Below are 22,540 nucleotides of genomic sequence, written 5' to 3'. Positions count from 1 at the left end.
ACCTGACTATGACATGCGCCACCCCTTCCCTTGCTAAGACAGCATAACAGGTTCGTAACAGTTCATTTTTTTAATTATTTATTTAAAGGAGACGATATAAGAAGAGGACTACCCGTGGGGTAACGGATGCTGCAAAAGTGATAGCTAACAAACTTAGATCTCATCCACACTTTGAAAAAGAAAAGAAAATTCATTCCAAGAAAATGAAGAAGCAGTTTACCTGTGTCCCTCATGATGAACCTGTTGATGCAAATGAAGCAATGTGCGAAGGTGACTTTTTTTCAGTTCATTTTTGATACACCTACCTGTTCACTAAGCAACTTTTTTAAAAAAAATCCCTGAAACTTGTTGAGAAAAGCTTCCATTATATTTAAAAGCGCTGTTTTGAAACAGCAATATTAAATATCGTGATTATTTTCTTGGCAATGTTTCAAGAGGCTTCGAAAGTGAATCAAAGATTCTCTTTCACTATCTCGAGCAAAAACAGATAATTTATTTTCGAACGAAATAAATGCTTCTAACGTCGAAAAAATTGTGTTTCCTTTCTCCTATAGCTTACGATTAAGCTGACATAGACTGCGACATAACGTCTACTATGAAGTAGAATGTTTAGATCCCCTGATCGTTCGTTCTGGATCGTGGACAGCTTTCTAAAGGAGAAATGCCTTAATTTATGCTAATAAGGAAGCGAAACGTTTCAAAACGTTTCCTCTACACAATCAAAGTATCTTGTTATGCTTCAGAAGAGTCCGTACTCACTCTCCATTTCAACTAAACAGACTTGAAACTGGCGATGATCAAGTGCCATAGCGTGCGCCCACATGTGGTGTTTATGGAAGAGCCACAGACAAGGAGCTGAAGAGCCTCATGTGGCTCGCGAGCCGCAGTTTGCCGAGCAGTGACATAACGCATTAGGGAATGCGGCAGTTCTTGCAAATAATATGCATAAGATTAAATATGTCGGAGTACGGAAGGGAGTAGTTGATTCGGATAACTACTTAACACAAAACAGAATTACGTTCCCACCAAATAGATCAGATCTAATGGAAATCGATTTCCAAAGTTGATACAGATTGCCTGAAGAACTACTCCGAGGCTTTCGCTTGTGACACGAGAACAAAATCCCAAGGAGTAGTCAGACCTCCGCGGCACATTACACAGGCACACGAGTATTGCAGACAGTCATGAAACTAGGATAGCCAGCCGGGAAATGTAAACACAGATGGTGGCGTTGAAGTTGTCGATAAGTGGATCAAAGAATGGAATCCTTGGAATGGATATCAAACAGTTGAAAGATGTGAGCCCTCACTGAAGATACAAAACTCACCTCAAAAAGAATCCGCCACAAGAAACGTGCCTACGACAAACGCAGGCTCACAGAAATAGAACAGGATTTCCAGAAAAACAACAACTGATGTTTCTACAAGACATTACGTGAGGATTTGTTTCGGTATAAACCACCAACATTGTGTTTTCGCCAAATTAATAGAAAACTAGAGGCAAACAATAAAGTGAATTGTATCATAGTTGTTGACTACTTTCAAAATTTATTGAACTACGATGCTCTAGTGGAAAGATTGCATTTTGGAAACCTTTAACAAACCCAGGCCATCATCCTCCAACAATTCAAGAAAAAAGAGAGACAATTCAGCCATTCAAGAATAACAAAGTGCCAGGAGAGGATGGTATAACCGATGCGAGGTTTAAAATAGGAAGAGATTACCTCATAAGAAGGATTCATAGTCTCTAAGCAAAAATATGGAAAACTGAAAGGATTCTAAAGGGCTGGAAGAAAGCTATTATATATCCGTTGCACAAAAAGGGTGATGGAGCAGACCCCAACAACTAGAGGCCTATCTCTTCTTTCAGGTTCTAACCAAAGCTCTCTGAAACAGATTTGAACAGCAAATATATCGTTTGGTTGGTGAACATCAAGCAGACTTCAGAAGGACCACATCATGTGCTGAGGAGATCTGGTGTCTGAAGACAAATTAAGGATGTGTTGAAGTATCAACACATTACATCGCGTCGGTGGACTTCAGACTTCAAGAAGGCGTATGACCATGTTGACAGGAGGAGGGAGAAGGAGATTAGTGTTTAACGTCCCGTCGAGAACGAGGTCTTTAGAAACGGCGCACAAGCTCGGATTTGGGAAGGATGAGGAAGGAAATCGGGCATTTGCCTGAAACGATTTAGTGAAACCACGGAAAATCTAAATCAGGATGTCCGGACGCGGGTTTGAACCATAATCCTCCCGAATGCATGTCCTGTGACCTAAGCACTGTGCCACCTAGCTCAATCCGTTGCTGACAGCCAAACCGTTTTGGACACTTCAGAAGCGCTCAGGGCAGACAGGTAGACCAGAGAACTAATCCACCGGATTCTCACAGACAAAATATCTCAAGCGAAGTTGCTTGGTGAAATATCTGATTCTTCTGAAGTACGTACAGGAGTTCGATAGGAGATGACGTCTCCCCGCTTCTGTTCAACATTTTATTAGACAAAGTCGTCAGAGAATGGGGGAAATAAATCAAAGTTATAAATATCGGGAATCAAACTGAAGATTTAGCTACATTCACTAAGACTAGTGGGGAAATTAAGTACGCCATAGATAAGTTAGACGAGGTAGCATCAAAGACAGGCCTCCAAATATCATATAAGAGAACTTATTTGATGGAAAATTTACATTAAAATGTCATAAGAGTTTCACTACAAATGAGATACGGGACGATTTCATATATGTCTTCTGTTAACTGTCTCGAAGAAATCACTGTACAATCTTGGGTAGACAGTAAAGTCAATTTAAAAAGAACCAACAGACTTCAGTAAACGTACAGAATAACATGAATCACTAAAATAAAAGAGTGATAGTCTGTAATGCAAAACCTCAGACAGTTGTCAGACAGACAGTTGTTCTGCCTGAAGCACTATATGTCTCACAAACTACAACTCTAGGAGACCATTCGAAAATTGATGAAACTGCAAAGGAGGTGCGAAAAATTCTAAGAAGAAGTTGTGGTCTTTCTAATGTAAATTGCAAGTGGATTAAAAGAAAAACTACAGACTTAAACACAGCAATAGATGGGCTCACTGATGCAATACCTAGATGCTTGAAGTTCTGTGCTCACATCTACAGAATGGACAACACTAGATTAACAAAAAACTACTTAATATAATAAATATAAAAACGATGAAAATCACTTGTTTAGAAGAAGTTAAGCAGAACTTGATAAATGAATGTCACAGTAGATACCAACAAAGAACGCCGAGCCTTTAGAATCCTAGTTGCGAGTCACGCAACTGCAGAGAAAGCTTAGAAAACATTGGAAAACAGTGGACAGAGGAACACTAAAAACAACACAGCGAATTCTGGATATTTTGGGAAGAGAAGAAGAAAAAGAAGCTGTCAGACCAAGCCAACAAGTTCAAACGCGCCCTTTAACTGGACATAACGACGAAAGCTTCCCCCATGAACCATGGACCTTGCCGTTGGTGGGGAGGCTTGCGTGCCTCAGCGATACAGATGGCCGTACCGTAGGTGCAACCACAACGGAGGGGTATCTGTTGAGAGGCCAGGCAAACGTGTGGTTCCTGAAGAGGGGCAGCAGCCTTTTCAGTAGTTGCAGGGGCAACAGTCTGGATGATTGACTGATCTGGCCTTGTAACATTAACCAAAACGGCCTTGCTGTGCTGGTACTGCGAACGGCTGAAAGCAAGGGGAAACTACGGCCGTAATTTTTCCCGAGGGCATACAGATTCACTGTATGGTTAACTGTTGATGGCATCTTCTTGGGTAAAATATTCCGGAGGTAAAATAGTCCCCCGTCCGGATCTCCAGGCGGGGACTACTCAAGAGGACGGCGTTATCAGGAGAAAGAAAACTGGCGTTCTGCGGATCGGAGTGTGGAATGTAAGATCCCTTAATCGGGCAGGTAGGTTAGAAAACTTAAAAAGGGAAATGGATAGGTTAAAGTTAGATATAGTGGGAATTAGTGAAGTTCGGTGGCAGGAGGAACAAGACTTTTGGTCAGGTGAATACACGGTTATAAATACAAAATCAAATAGGGGTAATGCAGGAGTAGGTTTAACAATGAATAAAAAAATAGGAGTGCGGGTAAGCTACTACAAACAGCATAGTGAACGCATTATTGTGGCCAAGATAGACACTAAGCCCACACCTACTACAGTAGTACAAGTTTATATGCCAGCTAGCTCTGCAGATGATGAAGAAATTGATGAAATGTATGACGAGATAAAAGAAATTATTCAGGTAGTGAAAGGAGACGAAAATTTAATACTCATGGGTGACTGGAATTCGAGAGTAGGAAAAGGGACAGAAGGAAACATAGTAGGTGAATATGGATTGGGGGAAAGAAATGAAAGAGGAAGCTGTCTGGTAGAATTTTGCACAGAGTATAACTTAATCATAGCTAACACTTGGTTCAAGAATCATAAAAGAAGGTTGTACACATTGAAGAATACTGGAAATACTAGAAGGTATCAGATAGATTATATAAGTGTAAGACAGAAATTTAGGAACCAGGTATTGAATTGTAAGACATTTCCAGGGGCAGATGTGGACTCTGACCACAATCTACTGGTTATGAGCTGTAGATTAAAACTGAAGAAACTGCAAAAAGATGGGAACTTAAGGAGATGGGACCTGGACAAACTGATTAAACCAGAGGTTGTACAGAGTTTCAGGGAGATCATAAGGGAACAATTGAGAAGAATCGAAGAAAGAAATACTGTAGAAGAAGATTGGGTTGCTTTGAGGGATGAAATAAAGAAGGCAGCAGAGGATCACGTAGGTAAAAAGACGAGGGCTAGTAGAAATCCTTGGGTAACAGAAGAAATATTGAATATAACTGATGAAAGGAGAAAATATAAAAATGCAGTAAATAAAGCAGGCAAAAAGGAATACAAACGTCCCAAAAATGAGATCGACAGGAAGTGCAAAATTGCTAAGCAGGGATGGCTAGAGGACATATGTAAGGGTGTTGAGGCTTATCTCACTAGGGGTAAGATAGATACTGCCTACAGGAAAATTAAAGAGACCTTTGGAGAAAAGAGAACCACTTGTATGAATATCAAGAGCTCAGATGGAAACCCAGTTCTAAGCAAAGAAGGGAAAGCAGAAAGGTGGAAGGAGTATATAGAGGGTCTATACAAGGGCGATGTACTTGAGGACAATATTCTGGAAATGGAAGAGAATGTAGATGAAGACGAAATGGGAGATACGATACTGCGTGAAGAGTTTGACAGAGCACTGAAAGACCTGAGTCGAGACAAGGCCCCGGGAGTAGACATCATTCCATTAGAACTACTGACGGCCTTGGGAGAACCAGTCCTGACAAAACTCTGCCATCTGGTGGGCAAGATGTATGAGACAGGCGAAATACCCTCAGACTTCAAGAAGAATATAATAATTCCAATCCCAAAGAAAGCAGGTGTTGACAGATGTGAAAATTACCGAACAATCAGTTTAATAAGCCACAGCTGCAAAATACGAACGCGAATTCTTTACAGACGAATGGAAAAACTAGTAGAAGCCAACCTTGGGGAAGTTAGAAATATTGGAACACGTGAGGCAATACTGACCCTACGACTTATCTTAGAAGAAAGATTAAGGAAAGGCAAACCTACGTTTCTAGCATTTGTAGACTTAGAGAAAGCCTTTGACAATGTTGACTGGAATACTCTCTTTCAAATTCTAAAGGTAGCAGGGGTAAAATACAGGGAGCGAAAGGCTATTCACAATTTGTACAGAAACCAGATGGCAGTTATAAGAGTTGAGGGACATGAAAGGGAAGCAACGGTTGGGAAGGGAGTGAGACAGGGTTGTAGCCTCTTCCCGATGTTATTCAATCTGTATATTGAGCAAGCAGTAAAGGACACAAAAGAAAAATTTGGAGTAGGTATTAAAAACCATGGAGAAGAAATAAAAACTTTGAGGTTCGCCGATAACATTGTAATTCTGTCAGAGACAGTAAAGGACTTGGAAGAGCAGTTGAACGGAATGGACAGTGTCTTGAAAGGAGGATATAAGATGAACATCAACAAACTTAAAACGAGGATAATGGAATGTAGTCGAATTAAGTCGGGTGATGCTGAGGGAATTAGATTAGGAAAGGAGATACTTAAAGCAGTAAAGGAGTTTTGCTGTTTGGGGAGCAAAATAACTGATGATGGTCGAAGTAGAGAGGATACAAAATGTAGATTGGCAATGGCAAGGAACGCGTTTCTGAAGAAGAGAAATTTGTTAACATCGAGTATAGATTTAAGTGTCAGGAAGTCGTTTCTGAAAGTATTTGTATGGAGTGTAGCCATGTATGGAAGTGAAACATGGGCGATAAATAGTTTGGACAAGGAGAGAATAGCTTTCGAAATGTGGTGCTACAGAGGAATGCTGAAGATTAGATGGGTAGATCACATAACTAATGAGGAGGTATTGAATAGAATTGGGGAGGAGTTTGTGGCACAATTTGGCAAGAAGAAGGGACCGGTTGGTAGGACATGTTCTGAGGCACCAAGGGATCACAAATTTACCATTGGAGGGCAGCGTGGAGGGTAAAAATCGTAGAGGGAGACCAAGAGGTGAATACACTAAGCAGATACAGAAGGATGTAGGTTGCAGTAAGTACTGGGAGATGAAGAAGCTTGCACAGGATAGAGTAGCATGGAGAGCTGCATCAAACCATTCTCAGGACTGAAGACCACAACAACAACAACGACGAAAGAAGAAAAATACTTTCAGTTAGACACGTAACCAGCAACTGGATGACAGTTGGACCAAGCAAATTTATTGGTTGAATCCAGTGCACGACAAAAGACCAAGACAGTGCCCTAGTGGAAGGTGAGGAGGTGCCTTTAAAGAACATGGACGAGCAAAACAGATATGTACGACCGAAGATTGTAGACTTGGAGTTGTCTGGAAGAGATCTTTCTTTTTAGCACTCTAACGCAAATGGCTGATTATGATGGTGGCGGTGTTGATGAAATAGGTTAACAGCTGTAGATCAGAGTTGTGGAAACACTTCACTTGTGCATATCATTCCTGATCTTGGATAGCTTCAATCTAACACCCATGGTAAGCCATATGCTGCATGGGGCTATAGCGTAATGACCTCATTTCTTGCGTCATTTTCTATACGTTAAGGCGTACTATACCCAAATAAAGAGCATGCATTTTCTCTGTCTCGCACTTTACAGTTCTAGCTCGACTGCACAAGGCGTAGTTAACTTCTAGTACTGTTATTTCCTGTTCTGATTTTTCTCTTTACCTGAGACAGACAGACAGACAAACAGATGGATAGAGAGTTTCGCAACTAAGCGGAGCTTCCCATTGCTGCAGAAAATAGTGACCCAGGAGTGGCCCCGGGGAAGGGGTAGAGGACGTTCTTATCTTCGTGCGCACCAGGCGAACAAAGATGAAGCGTGTGTCAAACGCTCATGAATTATGATATTGCACGGATTGTTTACTCAGCGAGAGATGATAAATGATTGTGTTATCTCGCAGCAAATACGGCATCTGCAGCATCCCCAAATACTGTTCCTTACGCCCTATAGTACTCCATTTGACTTAATACAGCTCAGTCAGTGTTACTCATGACTGTGACTGAGTCTTTTCTGATATCATCCGAAATATACATTAACAGCATCATGCTGTTCTTTTCAAAAGCTATAAAAACTATTGGAATTTCGTTCCTATGTTCACATTTTCTCCAAGTTGAATGCCGCGATATATTCTCTCGAGGCACTTAGGTTTTGTCGTATGTGCCCGTGGATGTCTGATGAGGAAAGCTCGGTAGGTATATTCAGATGTCCACTGACAGTTTTTTGAGGTTTTGGGAAGGACGCCAGTGCTGGTCTGTGAGGATTATGCGGAACAGTTTGATTCGAAACGCCTCAAGAAGTGCATGTTGTTGCATTTTCTGATCAGGGCTATGTCGGGTTGTGGGGAGACCAAAAACAGGTTTCGCAGGTTCTATTGGATACTTCCAAATAGCGTAGAAAGACGTAATCCAACTCACCAATCAACATTTACTGTAATATTCTCTTAAGAGTTGTTCTAGCAATGTAACCATTTAGCCCACAGCCATTACAATGGATGTAATTTATTTGATCTCGTGTACACACGTTACAGGAAATTCCTTTCTTTGTTCATCATTCTGCCCATGACTAAATATATACCTGATTACAAACGACGGTCACAGAGACGACCGAACGAGATTTCTGCAGTTCTCGTTCTCTCAAAAATTCGGCCAAATGTAGACTAAATACCAAACCAGAGTTGGATAAGACAAATGCATGGTGGGCACTGGACTAAATAAAACCGTCGAACTGGCTTCTGACAAACTTTCAATTCTACCCACTACTGAACAAGAAACTGTTCTCTCTTAAAAGGTCTTATCATATGTCTTTTCACTAGTTACGACACTGAAAATACATTTTAACCACCTGGAGATAAACGTGTCAAGCATTTGCTCACAGAATTTTAAATCACTAAACCTTCTGTTCCTGCCAATATCCACCACTTCCCGACTTGTAACGCCCTAGAAACAGGTGTCGGTCCAAACCCAGGCGTATACTGAGCGCGTCATTAAGCGCAACAGAGTCCCAGATGTTGAGCACCCAAAACCCCAATCAGCAATAACATCCGATTTAAAAAAGCGTTTTCTGTGAGCGCATCAACCACTGTCTTTCAGGACATGGCACAAGGATGCATCTCTAATCACGCTTGTGTTTCGATAGTGGGTTTTATCGCCACGCCAGATGATGTAAAGTCAACACAAGACTGATTACTAACGGATATAGTTTCTGTTCATTACATATATGGTCAATCCATACCAAGTGGTCCAGCACTGGTTGCTTGACCATCTCAGAAAAAAATTTATCTTTGTTTGGTGAATTCCCCAATGTTTAGTACTCACAAAAATATTTTTTTAAAAAAAATTATTGTTTATTATTTTGAAATGGCGGCCATATTTGTTCCAGGCCCCATGCGTTTTTTCGTATTTGCAAGCATCCACATTTTTTTACAAGTATTCAGTAGTGGATTATCCTAAGCCTTTCAGATAAAATACATTTAGTTCAACAGACTCTGGGCTACAAATTAACATCATTATCGCTTAGCTGAATATATTCTTTAAACATATTTTTAATAGTTCAAAGTTATGAGCTACAAATTAAAAGAACTCAATTTTTGAACAGTAGTTTTCCAAAGAAAGATTAATTTCTCAGCTTTAATATTTTTTCTGTTATTGCACTGTATAGTATAGTTACTTTTTATAGAGTATTAATGGTCCCGCATCTCGTGGTCGTGCGGTAGCGTTCTCGCTTCCCACGCCCGGGTTCCCGGGTTCGATTCCCGGCGGGGTCAGGGATTTTCTCTGCCTCGTGATGGCTGGGTGTTGTGTGCTGTCCTTAGGTTAGTTAGGTTTAAGTAGTTCTAAGTTCTAGGGGACTTATGACCACAGCAGTTGAGTCCCATAGTGCTCAGAGCCATTTGAACCAGTATTAATGGTTAGCAGCTTACACTTAAAAAAAACATATTATCTTAAAAATGGATTTTTTCAATTTTTCCATTTTGTGGCCTGCAATATCTTTGTTAGGGGACCAGATAAAAATCTGAAAATTTCACAGTTAATAGACTTTTATGATATCAAACTTCAGTATAAATTTCAACTTTGAGGTTTAATTGGAAGTAATGGAAAAATATTACAAACATGAGTCAAAAATACGTTTTTTAACATCTTCGACATCTAGGCTTATGGAATAAAATATATCAGTTACAGTATACAATTTAATCATATCTATGATTACTTAATTTTTTGCAGGAAAAATTTAAAAACCCATTTTTTAAAATAGTGTGTTTTTTAAAGTGTAAGCTGCTGACCATTGATACTCTATAAAAAGCAACTATACTATACAGTGCAATAGTAGAAAAAATATTAAAGCTGAGAAATTAATCTTTCTTTGGAAAACGACTGTTCAAAAATTGAGTTTTTTAATTTGTGGCTGATAACCTTGAACTATTAAAATATATTAAAGAATACATTCAGCTTAGTGATAATGATGTTAATTTGTAGCCCAGAGTGTGTTGGACTAAATGAATTTAATCTGAAAGGCTTAGGACAATTAACTACTGCATAACCGTAAAAAATGTAGATGCTTGCAAATACGAAAAAACGCATGCTGCCTGGAACAAATATGGCCGTCATTTCAAAATAATAAACAATAATTTTTTTAAAAAATATTTTTGTGACTACTAAACATTGGGGAATTCACCCAGCAAATATAATTTTTTTTCTGAGATGGTCAAGCAACCATTTTTTTTCTCTTTTTCTTGGACCATTTGGTATGGATTAACCCTGTAACAATTACTGCCGGATAACCATCAATGCTCTGAGATAAGTTTTTTGTGTCACCTGTAAAATTTAGTTCTTGTGGCATGATAAGTCTCGAAGCTAACCAACACTTATTTGTACAAAAAATAAATGGGTATTTAATAATCTTGTGGTCCCCCCCCCCCCTCCTCACGACGGACAAATTTCTGCGGACGCCCATGGTAGTACTAAGAGAGCAAATATACTTTCGAGAGTGGTGATTAGGAGGTGATACTATATCTTACGAATAAAAGAAATACGAATTGTATCCTGCTGTATTGCCAGTGATAAAACCTGAGAGTTCGTATATGACAAATCCTGGAAAACAGAGGGTCCGTGAAAACTGCGACCATAGTAAAATAAGAAACTGATAGCCGGCTGTCACATTGTGATAACACACGAATCTTGATGACGAACATGACGCATATACCAACACGAAAAACCGTCTATCCATTGTTTCAACGTTAGGGCAGCTGCAATTGTTGCGCGGAATCAAGCACAGTAACAGTATACACTCTTTAGTTACGATGATTCGCTGAGTTTAAATGTAAGGACGCGTGTGTACAGCTTATGAAAATGACTTCATAGTGCATTCTAAATGAGATTTTACAACTTCGCTTTTAACTTCTGTAATCCTTTATGGAACCCAGTTGAATGTAGCAAATGAGTGTTTGGATATAGACCAGCGTGCGTGGGTCTCAGAATGGGAAAAGAAATCAGCTGTTTGCTTTCCAGAGTAATCATTTTCTTTGAGCTACTGAAGGCAACCACGGACGAGCCAACTAAGAAACACATTTTCAGCTGTAAGATCGCCACAATTATTTGATCGAGTCTTTCAACTGCTCTAGTTGTAGGGGTGTGAACACTAAGCACTCTTAGTAGATTTCAGTAACTTTCTGTCCATATTTTTTGTAATCATTTACGCTACGAAAAAAATGTTTATTTTCTTATTTTAATGACAGAATTTTAGTGTCTGCTAAAACTCTTGCCTTGAGGAATACTGTTTGCAACTTTTAAAATGAGCTACTCGCACGATAGGTTTCTTTATTTTTCTTATTTTAACGTCACGTACGCTGAAACAGTACGAGACATGTAGATATATCTGTTATTTTGCTTTCTTGCAATATATTGTCTCTAAACTTGTACTTCGACGTTTGCATTGGGCTCTGGTGTTCCGAATATTATTAACTTGCAGGTGAGATCACCGACTCACGCCAACTCTTTACATATGGCAAACGAATTGAAAGTAAGAGAAAGAACGTTATTATGCAAGGGTGCTGTACTCACCTAGGTGAGCGAGGTCGATATTATGCAAGAGTGCTTGTACTCACCCAGGTGAGCGAGGTCGATTATAGGAATCTCTGATCTCGACAGCAATGTCTCCATTCTGCTTGACAGTGAGCGACTAAAGGCATAACATACCAGTCTACTTGATAGTTGGCGAGCTCATATCCGCGGGACTGCAAACTGTTGACGCCACCGCCAGGGGCGCTCTATGACAGACACATTTCGATTAGTTTATGCCGGTACCACCAGAGGTGTTTACAATTGACAGTTATTCTTGCAGCAGACATTTAATTCATTTACGGCTAAAAATTACCAGATGAATGTAGTTTCCTTTTGGGGAACTCTAGGTCTTACATCGAAATAGTACAATTGTTTTTGCACTGTATCAGGTTCCAGGAAGAAATTGAAATCTCCCTGCTTTTAATCACCTCTCTCCTAATATTATTATTATTTTAATACAATCAGCATGTTTGTAACACATAGACATCATAAGGAACTTACACAAATACGTGATAAAATCATATATTTTACTGTTAACTGATTTGGCATTTAATATATGCCATGACATTTTTATATTTTTTAAGTTGTTTTGGGTAAGCAATGTACATCCAATTATTCTCAATTGAAATTCACCATGTTACATCACCTCATGCTTGCTGACCACAACAGTTTGTGGCGTATAATATGAGAAAAACGATAGGCTATCTTTGACAGAAACAGTTTTTCTAGTATTTTTCTCCATTGCTCTATCACTATAATTTTACCCCACAGTTGTCCGTGTGTGTGGGAACGAAGTCACGTAATAGCTAGAATACAAATGAGCCATTTGGAGCACATGTTTCATCAGTGTTCAATGTTTTATGATGCCACATACTCCAGTTAAATAGTAGCAGATATCAAACACTTATATAACAGCTTCACTTTTGGAAGTATGGCTAGTATCTTCATGGATATCACATGATTTTGTGATAAAAATTCTGCTCATATCTTCTGGGTTTTTATCAGATATAATTCTTCTGTCAGCACACCATATAGAAAACTATCTCCTTAACATAAACCTGTGAAATAAGGACACTATAATGCGACAGAAATGGCCCTGTCATGTAAACTTGTGACAACATATCCTTTCACATTTAGCCACCATCCATACTCTTCCAGCAGAGTAACAAAGGTGTCAAAACAATAAATAAATTGATATGTGTTCCTATGCCTAATAGCAGAGGAAATTCTGTCCTTTTTGGGACTTGAAAACATTTGTTCTCAGTGAGCAATTGGAAACCTAAGTAGCTCATAACAATGTTTTCCTGCAAGCTTAATGTTTGAACTCATATGCTGATTATTTTTGGCAATCCATTAAATAATATTACCAATATACAGTTATTGATAAGAAGCAACTACTTTTGAATCTGATAAGAAATTGCACAGGAGGAGTTAAAACAGTTGTGAGCAGCAATTTATACTTGTACTGGCAGAGTCAAATCATAACTGGATGCATGTCAGACCTTCCAAATCAGTGAAAAGATTCAGGAGGTAGTGCTTCTGTCCTCATATCTCAAATAGCTGCTGTGTTTTTAGTTTTACAAGAGTAGTAGCTATCTGAGATGTCCAGACAGAAGTTATCACACTTGCAGTGCCTGATGAATGTTTTCATTTTCATTTCATCCAGCAAAGTGTACTAACAGGTTATTGAAACCAGAAGCATTTTGTCAGTAGGCCTACAGGGCATAAGACACAAGTTACAACTTATACTACTTAGTACTGGGAGATAAATAATAGAATTGATACCAGACACTCTGTGGCGGACACTGTGTAGTAGTTGCAATCCACACACTTCCAGCAGAGCAATAAATATGTCAAAACACTGAGTAAATTGGTGCGTGTTCCTATTCCAATTTAAGACTTGCACTTACAAGGGTATCCCTAGTACATTTATGGCAACAGCAGATTGAAGTAATACACAACTGAAAGAAATACACTCCTGGAAATGGAAAAAAGAACACATTGACACCGGTGTGTCAGACCCACCATACTTGCTCCGGACACTGCGAGAGGGCTGTACAAGCAATGATCACACGCACGGCACAGCGGACACACCAGGAACCGCAGTGTTGGCCGTCAAATGGCGCTAGCTGCGCAGCATTTGTGCACCACCGCCGTCAGTGTCCGCCAGTTTGCCGTGGCATACGGAGCTCCATCGCAGTCTTTAACACTGGTAGCATGCCGCGACAGCGTGGACATGAACCGTATGTGCAGTTGACGGACTTTGAGCGAGGGCGTATAGTGGGCATGCAGGAGGCCGGGTGGACGTACCGCCGAATTGCTCAACACGTGGGGCGTGAGGTCTCCACAGTACATCGATGTTGTCGCCAGTGGTCGGCGGAAGGTGCACGTGCCCGTCGACCTGGGACCGGACCGCAGCGACGCACGGATGCACGCCAAGACCGTAGGATCCTACGCAGTGCCGTAGGGGACCGCACCGCCACTTCCCAGCAAATTAGGGACACTGTTGCTCCTGGGGTATCGGCGAGGACCATTCGCAACCATCTCCATGAAGCTGGGCTACGGTCCCGCACACCGTTAGGCCGTCTTCCGCTCACGCCCCAACATCATGCAGCCCGCCTCCAGTGGTGTCGCGACAGGCGTGAATGGAGGGACGAATGGAGACGTGTCGTCTTCAGCGATGAGAGTCGCTTCTGCCTTGGTGCCAATGATGGTCGTATGCGTGTTTGGCGCCGTGCAGGTGAGCGCCACAATCAGGACTGCATACGACCGAGGCACACAGGGCCAACACCCGGCATCATGGTGTGGGGAGCGATCTCCTACACTGGCCGTACACCACTGGTGATCGTCGAGGGGACACTGAATAGTGCACGGTACATCCAAACCGTCATCGAACCCATCGTTCTACCATTCCTAACCGGCAAGGGAACTTGCTGTTCCAACAGGACAATGCACGTCCGCATGTATCCCGTGCCACCCAACGTGCTCTAGAAGGTGTAAGTCAACTACCCCGGGCCAGCAAGATCTCCGGATCTGTCCCCCATTGAGCATGTTTGGGACTGGATGAAGCGTCGTCTCACACGGTCTGCACGTCCAGCACGAACGCTGGTCCAACTGAGGCGCCAGGTGGAAATGGCATGGCAAGCCGTTCCACAGGACTACATCCAGCATCTCTACGATCGTCTCCATGGGAGAATAGCAGCCTGCATTGCTGCGAAAGGTGGATATACACTGTACTAGTGCCGACATTGTGCATGCTCTGTTGCCTGTGTCTATGTGCCTGTGGTTCTGTCAGTGTGATCATGTGATGTATCTGACCCCAGGAATGTGTCAATAAAGTTTCCCCTTCCTGGGACAATGAATTCACGGTGTTCTTATTTCAATTTCCAGGAGTGTATATGGGGGAGGATCGAAAAGCACTACACGCTCAAAACCAACCAGATGTCTATGGAGTGGAAACATGCTGCTTCCCCAGTATAAAAAAATTCAAAGTGACTCACTCTGCTGGGAAAGTGCTTGTGGCAGTGTTTTAGAATATGTATGATGTGTTATTGGTACACTTTGCTGAACACAGGCCCACTGTGAATGCTGCAGCCAATATTAAAGCTTTGGTTAAGTTGCATCGTGCCCTTTATGACAAAAGCCACAACATTAATGCTGATGGTGTTAGACTCCTTCATGACATGCGCACCTCCATGTTGCTGCTACTATCATGAGAAAATCACCAAATCAGGATGGGAGATGCTCCAGGATCCACCATACACTCTGGACCTTTCACCGTCAGACTTTCATCTGTTTTTTCCCATGGAGAAATTCATGGATGGCCAACATATGCGGAAGTGAAATGAATTGTCCGCAGATGGCTATACTCCAACCAAATAGACTTCTACAAATATGGCATATTGAAACTGGTACCATGATGAGAGAAATGTGTTGACAACATTGGTGAATATGTAGAACAGTAGATAAAAGGCTTAAGGTTTTTTTTTTTATCAAAGTTTTTGGTAGTAAAATTATTGTGCATTTCTTTCTGATCTTCCCTCAAATCTTGGCAAATAAGGTGAGCTATTACTGGAAATTAAAATTGTTGGGCCACTGTTTGTGTTCCCTTCATTTGAACGCAAACATTCATTACAAGTTCTGTGCAGGTTAAGAATTCAGAGCACAACAAAAGCTTCTGCCCAGCTGCAAATACAAAGGATGAAAACTGTGAAATATTGCAAGACATTGTGTAAGCCCAAGACCACTCTAATCCCTTGAGAAATCCAGCTAGACAACGAACACAGAGTTTGCAGCATAGGTTGTCAACAGGTAGGTAGCTGGTACATATCTGGTAGACAGAAGTAGCTTATTAATACATCCAAGTACTAGAATAATATTGAGTGATGAGAGGCAAACTTCTAATTTGTTTCTTGGAGGGAGCAGCAGTACCAGGACTGGATGTGATGGCCTGGAAATCTGCTTATGAACCAGCGCTGGTGGGATAATTACATCCAACGAAGGCTGAGGTGAAAATGGTGGTGTACTGCTGTAAAGAGTCTGCATCTGAACAAACGTGTTTACCTTGAATGCCAAGGCTGTATGAGTGGGAAAGTTTCACATGGAAAGAATGCTGTCAAAATCCAAGTACTGCTGTTTGTTAGTAGGTTTAATGTGAAGACAAGCATGTAGCTGACCTTCAGTGAAGATGAGATCAATGTCAAGGAAAGTGGCATGGGAGTCTGAATATGACCATCCGAAATTTAATTGGGAGAATATATTTAAAGAAACCAAGAATTTAAACAGGTGAGCCTCACTATGAGTCCATCTGACAAAGATGTCATCAATGTATCTGCATCCTTACAGATCTCAGGAAAGTTGCTTTCCAGCGACCCTTGCTCTGATGTGTGAACTTGGGGTTATGATGAAGGGCCTACTTTGCTGCACGTGTAATGTCAACTGGAAATATTACTTTGGAGCCCAATCCCAAAACCATTTCAGCAGCAAACCTGACATTGAAATCTGCCTTGGACAGTTCCTACCATAATCCCAACTTGATCCCCCACCACTAGCCCTAAATCAACCCTAACAAGCCTTCCAAGAATTCTTCACATCCAGCATTGCTTCACTGCCCTTCATCAGGTCCCTACAACATGACACTAACCTGTCCTCTGCAGAACTCCAGGCCCTCTGTTCCCTAAAAACTGATGACTCCATCATTATTGATCATTTTGTGTGTGTATAGATCTCCTAGTGGTAGTGTGGACACTTTTTTCAATGTGTGGCAACTATCGACTCTACGAGTGAGATATCTCTGCCATAGCAGGCTCTCTGACCCATGTGGACTTATTGTGTGCCGCCATATTGCTTGCCCTTCTGTTGTGTGCTGCCGACTGTATAAGACGTTGTAAATATTCTCACATAATAAAGTTGTATTAATGCATGTTGGTGTGTTATTTAATGATCGCCGCCGTTCCGCACATCAGTAATAACCACATTGGTGACCCCCCCGATCTGTTTTATTCAATTCGCAAGTGCTATTAACAGTGATTTGTATTGTGCTACGAACAATGTTTCAACAACCGTTCAGTCCCTGTGATGCGACTTCTCAGACGCAGTTTTTCAAAGCGGAAAATGAATCCCTTCTGGAAATCACGCCGCAGTTTCAGTGTCAAAGTGAACTCTGCTGTCAAACGGGTTTTTACCTATGTGGTCCCGAGATAAACTCAACGGTTCCCACTTGGCCGCCGCAGCACGTTCCCGCGCGTACGGCTGCCTCAAGACCGTCGGACTGGATTCTGCTTATCGACGCCCCAGCACTGCCAGCACCTGCCGTTCCTGCTCATCTGCTGCACCCACACATGATGCCTGCTGGACAGCCGCAGACTACGCAACTCTCCACGGACATCTTACAGCCGCTCAGGTATGATGCAGCCGCATCTCCCGTGCCGCGCGCCATCCCGGCTCCTGTTCGTCTTCCACACGTTTTCCCGACGGTTTCGTCCGTCTCTGCCGCGCCGGTCCACAACGTTTTATTGACTTCCGCGCCGGGTTCTTTCACTTGGCAAACACCGGTCGCATGCTCACCAGTCCGAACTGCACCTGTTTCCACGGTACTGGAGAGTCTTCCGCGCCCAACCGTGCCCCCACCAGCCGGGGCCCCAGCAACTGTACCTGCCTACACTATGCAACCGAACTCACATGTCAAGACTGAACTCTCTTCTTGCACCCCTGCGGCTTGTAAATCGTGTGGTTTTGTCCCTAATAACCGGATTAGTACAGCTACTGTGTGCCAGTCTCCTGGTGCCTACAATCCCGCTTTGGCACCACTCTACACTGCTACACCGTCTGCACCTCCAAGTAGTGTATTCGCTGCACCAACCGTTCCTCAGTACCTCACGCCTAGCAGATTCCCAAAACTGCCAGCCCTACAAACGGAGAACCCTAAGACATGGTTTGCATTAGTGGATAAAATGTTGGACATTCCCGGCATGCTAGACGACGGAGTCCGATTTGTGTGCCTTCTTAGTCACCTGCATGATCACACAGATCTTATTAGTGACCTGCTGCTTTCGCCTCCCATGCAGAATAAGTACGAATTTGCTAAAGCTTGTATCATTGAACGCTTATCCCGTCCCCCTGCTGAGTCGATCCAACGCATCATCCATGAGGAACACATCGGCGACCGTACCCCATCACAGCTGTGGCGCCACTTATGCGCCCTTGTGGACACAGACTTTCTACCAGACGACTCACTTTGGACAATTTGGCTGCTTAAACTTCCTTCTGAGCTACAACTGCAGTTATTGTCCGATGTCTCTGAGCCCCTCCAAGCACGCCTGCACATTGCCGACCGTGCCTATAGCATCATTCAACACCGGTACCTCCAGCATTTAAGTCCAGCATCCGCCGCCCCCACACATTATGCAGTAACAGAAGCCAAGCCTGGCCGCGGCAGGACACGTGCCACGCTGTCAGCGCAAGCAACGGCCCCGCCACCCCATGGTCGCCCGACTGCACCACCTACTTTTACGTTGCAGCCCCAAAGGTCACCAGAGACGGCCGAGTGGGCACCTGAGTACACTCCAGCCGTGCAGCTGGCCACCTCACCACCCACCCATGCTCCTGCACCGCAAGCTGGCTCTCCTTATTGCTGGTTCCATGCTAAATTTGGTGATGCGGCTCGCAACTGCAAGCCCCCATGCGCTTTCCCAAACGCTTATGGTGGGCACGTCTAGGCGCCACGTCCCACCACGCTGCCTCACAGCACCTACCGGCTTCTCGTCCGACGCCTGCTGCACTGCCTTCCGCTTCGCGCCTCTTCGTCGAGGACACCAACACCGAACTTCATTTTCTAGTGGACACTGGAGCCGACATTAGTGTTATCCCACCCTCCCTTGCCCCTAACATAGATCCCTTATGTGCACCGCCACTGATAGCCGCTAACAATTCCCCCATTCCGGTGCTAGGTTCCTCACATCTCCTGCTTAAATTTGCCCCAGATCAGGTTTTTCCCTGGACATTTTACGTTGCGGAAGTTGATGCACCTGTACTGGGCCTCGATTTTCTTCATCACTATGCCCTCTCCCCTGATCTGCAAGCCGGCTGTCTGACTCACGTCTCTGGTTCAAGTGTTCCTGGTGCGTCACAACATTCCCCCCCTCAGCCCGAAGCTCCTACTGACTGTTCACACTCTGCCCTTTCAGAGTGTATGTCACTTGCTGCAAACCTCTCTTCTGCTCTCTCAGCTTTCTTGCACGAGCGTTCAGACGTCGATGCATTGCGCACTCAGAATGTCGACCTGCGTGTTCGCATTGACAAAGTCCATGCACAACTGTTGCAGACACAAGAGCAACTTCTACAACTCCGCACACCCACTCTTGCAATCGTGGACAAGCCTCCGCAGCCTGGTCATTGTGCCGCAGCTGTGATCCCATTAACGGTTCGGCCAGCCTCTGCCCCTACCCCCCCCTGCCCCTACCCCCCCCTGCCCCTACCCCCTCTGCTTCTCCCACGTTTTTGCGTGCGATTGCCAATGGCACGTGCCACAGAATAAACACAACTGAAGGACCCCCTGTGCGGCATAAGGCGCACCGCCTAAACACGCAGAAACTTCGCCGCACTAAAGACATTGTTAAAGATCTTTTGGAGTCCAACATTCTCCGTCAATCTGATAGTAACTGGTCATCACCAATCCATCTCGTGCCGAAGAAGGACGGTACTTTCCGCCTCTGTGGTGACTACCGTGCTCTTAGCGCACGCACTACCATCGATAACTACACTATCCCCCACATTCAAGATTTCACCCAGATGTTGCATGGTTCCCAGATCTTCTCCGTTCTTGATTGTAGCAAAGCATATCATCAGATTCCCATGTTCCCCGACGACATCCTCAAGACAGCCATAATCACTCAGTTTGGCCTCTTTGAGTACTGTTCCATGCCATATGGTCTCAAAAACGCCGCACAGACATGGCAACGCTTCATTGACGGTCTGCTGTTTGACCTCCCTTTCGCCTATGCCTACTTAGACGATATTCTGATTTTCTCTCCCTCACCTGAGGAACACACTCTCCATCTTTCCAGAGTGCTTGCACTGCTCGCTGCTAATGGAGTGGAGATCAACCACGAGAAGTCTCAGCTTAGCAGTCCTGAGGTCACCTTCTTAGGTCACACAGTCACGGCCGAGGGTGTCTGCCCTACCTCCTCTCGGGTTGAACTCATACTTAGCCTCACTTCCCCAGAGGACTTCGCTGAACTTCGCCGTTTTCTAGGCATGGTGAACTTTTACAGGCGCCACCTGCCCCATGCTGCGTCTATCCAGATCCCTCTGACTGACGCTCTGGCGGGTAAGGATACTAAAGGCAAACGCAAACTCGTTTGTACACTGGAGATGGCCGATTCATTCAAAAATCTCAAAACCGCCCTCTCTAAATCTGTCACACTCGCTCACCCCGCTCCCGACGCACCAATTTCTATTACAGCTGATGCGAGCGACACTGCAATTGGTGCGGTCCTTCAGCAACATGTATTGGATACCCCCAACTCCTCCGTTTCTTCTCCAAGAAATTAACAAAATCCCAGTCCAAATAGTCCGCTTTCGACCGTGAACTCCTTGCCCTGTACGAGGCAGTCAAATATTTCAGAGCCGATGTCGAGGGTCGCCCGTTCATGATTTATACAGATCACAGACCCTTGGCAGATCAAATCCGTAACCCCTCACGCGATCTCCCCCCACGAGGCTTCCGCCATATGGATTTCATATCCCAATATTCCACTGATGCACAATATATCCGAGGCGCTGACATTGTAGTCGCTGACTACCTGTCTCGCGTCAACATCATCACTACCCCACTTGACCTTACCGACCTGGCCCGCCGGCAAACCGAAGACACCGATATTCGTGCCTTGCAACAAGACACAACCTCTTCCCTCAAACTGGAACAACATGCATTCCCCGGCACCACAGAACTAGTCTGGTGCGATGTTTCCACTGGTAGCCCCCGCCCTCTCGTACCTGCAGCTCTCCGCCACTCTGTTTTTGATGCACTCCACAACTTAGCTCACCCAGGCATCAAAGCTTCCACCAGATTGGTCATGAAAAGGTACGTCTGACCTGGTGTTAAACATCATTGTAGGATGTGGGCTCGCACCTGCATACCATGTCAGAAAGCTAAAGTGGGCCACCATGCACTTCCTCCGCCAGGCACTTTCGACATACCTAAAGGACGTCTGCGACATGCCCATATTGATATTGTAGGTCCCCTCCCTCCTTCCAAAAGCTTTCGATATATCCTGTCCGTTATTGATAGGGTCACTAGATGGGTCGAGGCAGTCCCTTTGGAAGATATTTCGGCTGCGTTTGTGGCTCGGCCCTTCATTGCTGCTTGGATTTCCCGATTCGGAAGCCCTACCTCACTGACTACTGACCAAGGTAGGCAGTTTGAATCACAGCTGTTCACCTCACTCTGTTCGTACTGTGGCGTGGCAAAGTTTCACACAACTGCTTATCACCCCCAGGCCAATGGGCTTGTGGAGCACTGGCACCGCATGCTTAAAGCCGCACTTATGTGCCACGGTGGCCAGTGGTCTGATCTCTCCCCTGGGTTTTGCTAGGCCTCCGCACCGCATACAAAGAGGACTTGCAAGCCTCCCTCGCCGAGATCCTTTACGGGGAGCCTCTGGTTTTACCAGCCGAATTCATTGAGGATACGCCGCTACCAAGCTCTTCCGAGCTCCCAGCACTCGTCGAGAGCATCTGAGGGCACATCACGCTCATCAAACCTCCCTTGCCATCTGCCCACTGTAGGCCTCGTGTGTTCGTGTATAAGGAACTGGCCACATGTGAATTTATCATGTTACGTGACGACACAGTACGGACAACCCTACAGCCTCCCTACACTGGTCCATTTAAAGTCCTGTCCTGAGGCCCTTCCACATTGTCGATACTTAACAACGGCAAACCAGTAACTGTTTCACTCCACCGGGTGAAACCTGCGTGGACCTTGCAGGAGCACTCAGCAAGTGACCCCGACGTACACAATGCCTGCCCTCCTCCCCAGGAACCCCATCATGATTTGGACGGGCCCACCACCCCTCCCCCCCTTCCACCCCCCTTGCAGCCTACATCACAGGCCGGACGACCCGTGGTTCCACCCCGTTGGCACAGGGATTATGTCCTAGCTTCAGTAGAGCTTGCTACACCTAACCCCAAGTGTTGTGCGTGTGATTTCACCATGGACAAGTGCTTTTGTGACCATCAAGTGTCCCACCCCCACCGGGCTGGCACAGGACTTGGCGCACCACCGTGCTCCACACTGCAAGGGGGGGGGGGGGGGGGGGCCTCTGTGGCGACTATCGACTCTACGAGTGAGATATCTCCGCCAT

At 44.1% G+C, this 22,540-nt stretch overlaps 1 protein-coding gene across 1 annotated transcript in view; it reads right to left on the bottom strand.

Annotated features, from left to right (window-relative positions):
• The window catches only part of LOC126263128 (uncharacterized), a 200,189-nt gene extending 188,331 nt beyond the window's left edge, over nucleotides 1–11,858 (bottom strand). Inside the window, exon 1 of the mRNA XM_049960153.1 lies at nucleotides 11,720–11,858. Coding sequence (XP_049816110.1) covers nucleotides 11,720–11,774 — 55 coding nt within the window. The 5' untranslated portion in view covers nucleotides 11,775–11,858. The remainder of the gene's footprint in view (nucleotides 1–11,719) is intronic.
• Between the last annotated feature and the right edge of the window lie 10,682 nt (nucleotides 11,859–22,540).

Source organism: Schistocerca nitens, chromosome 1 (assembly GCF_023898315.1).
Source record: "Schistocerca nitens isolate TAMUIC-IGC-003100 chromosome 1, iqSchNite1.1, whole genome shotgun sequence".
Lineage (NCBI taxonomy): Eukaryota > Metazoa > Arthropoda > Insecta > Orthoptera > Acrididae > Schistocerca > Schistocerca nitens.
This window is presented reverse-complemented; position numbering and strand designations above follow the sequence as displayed.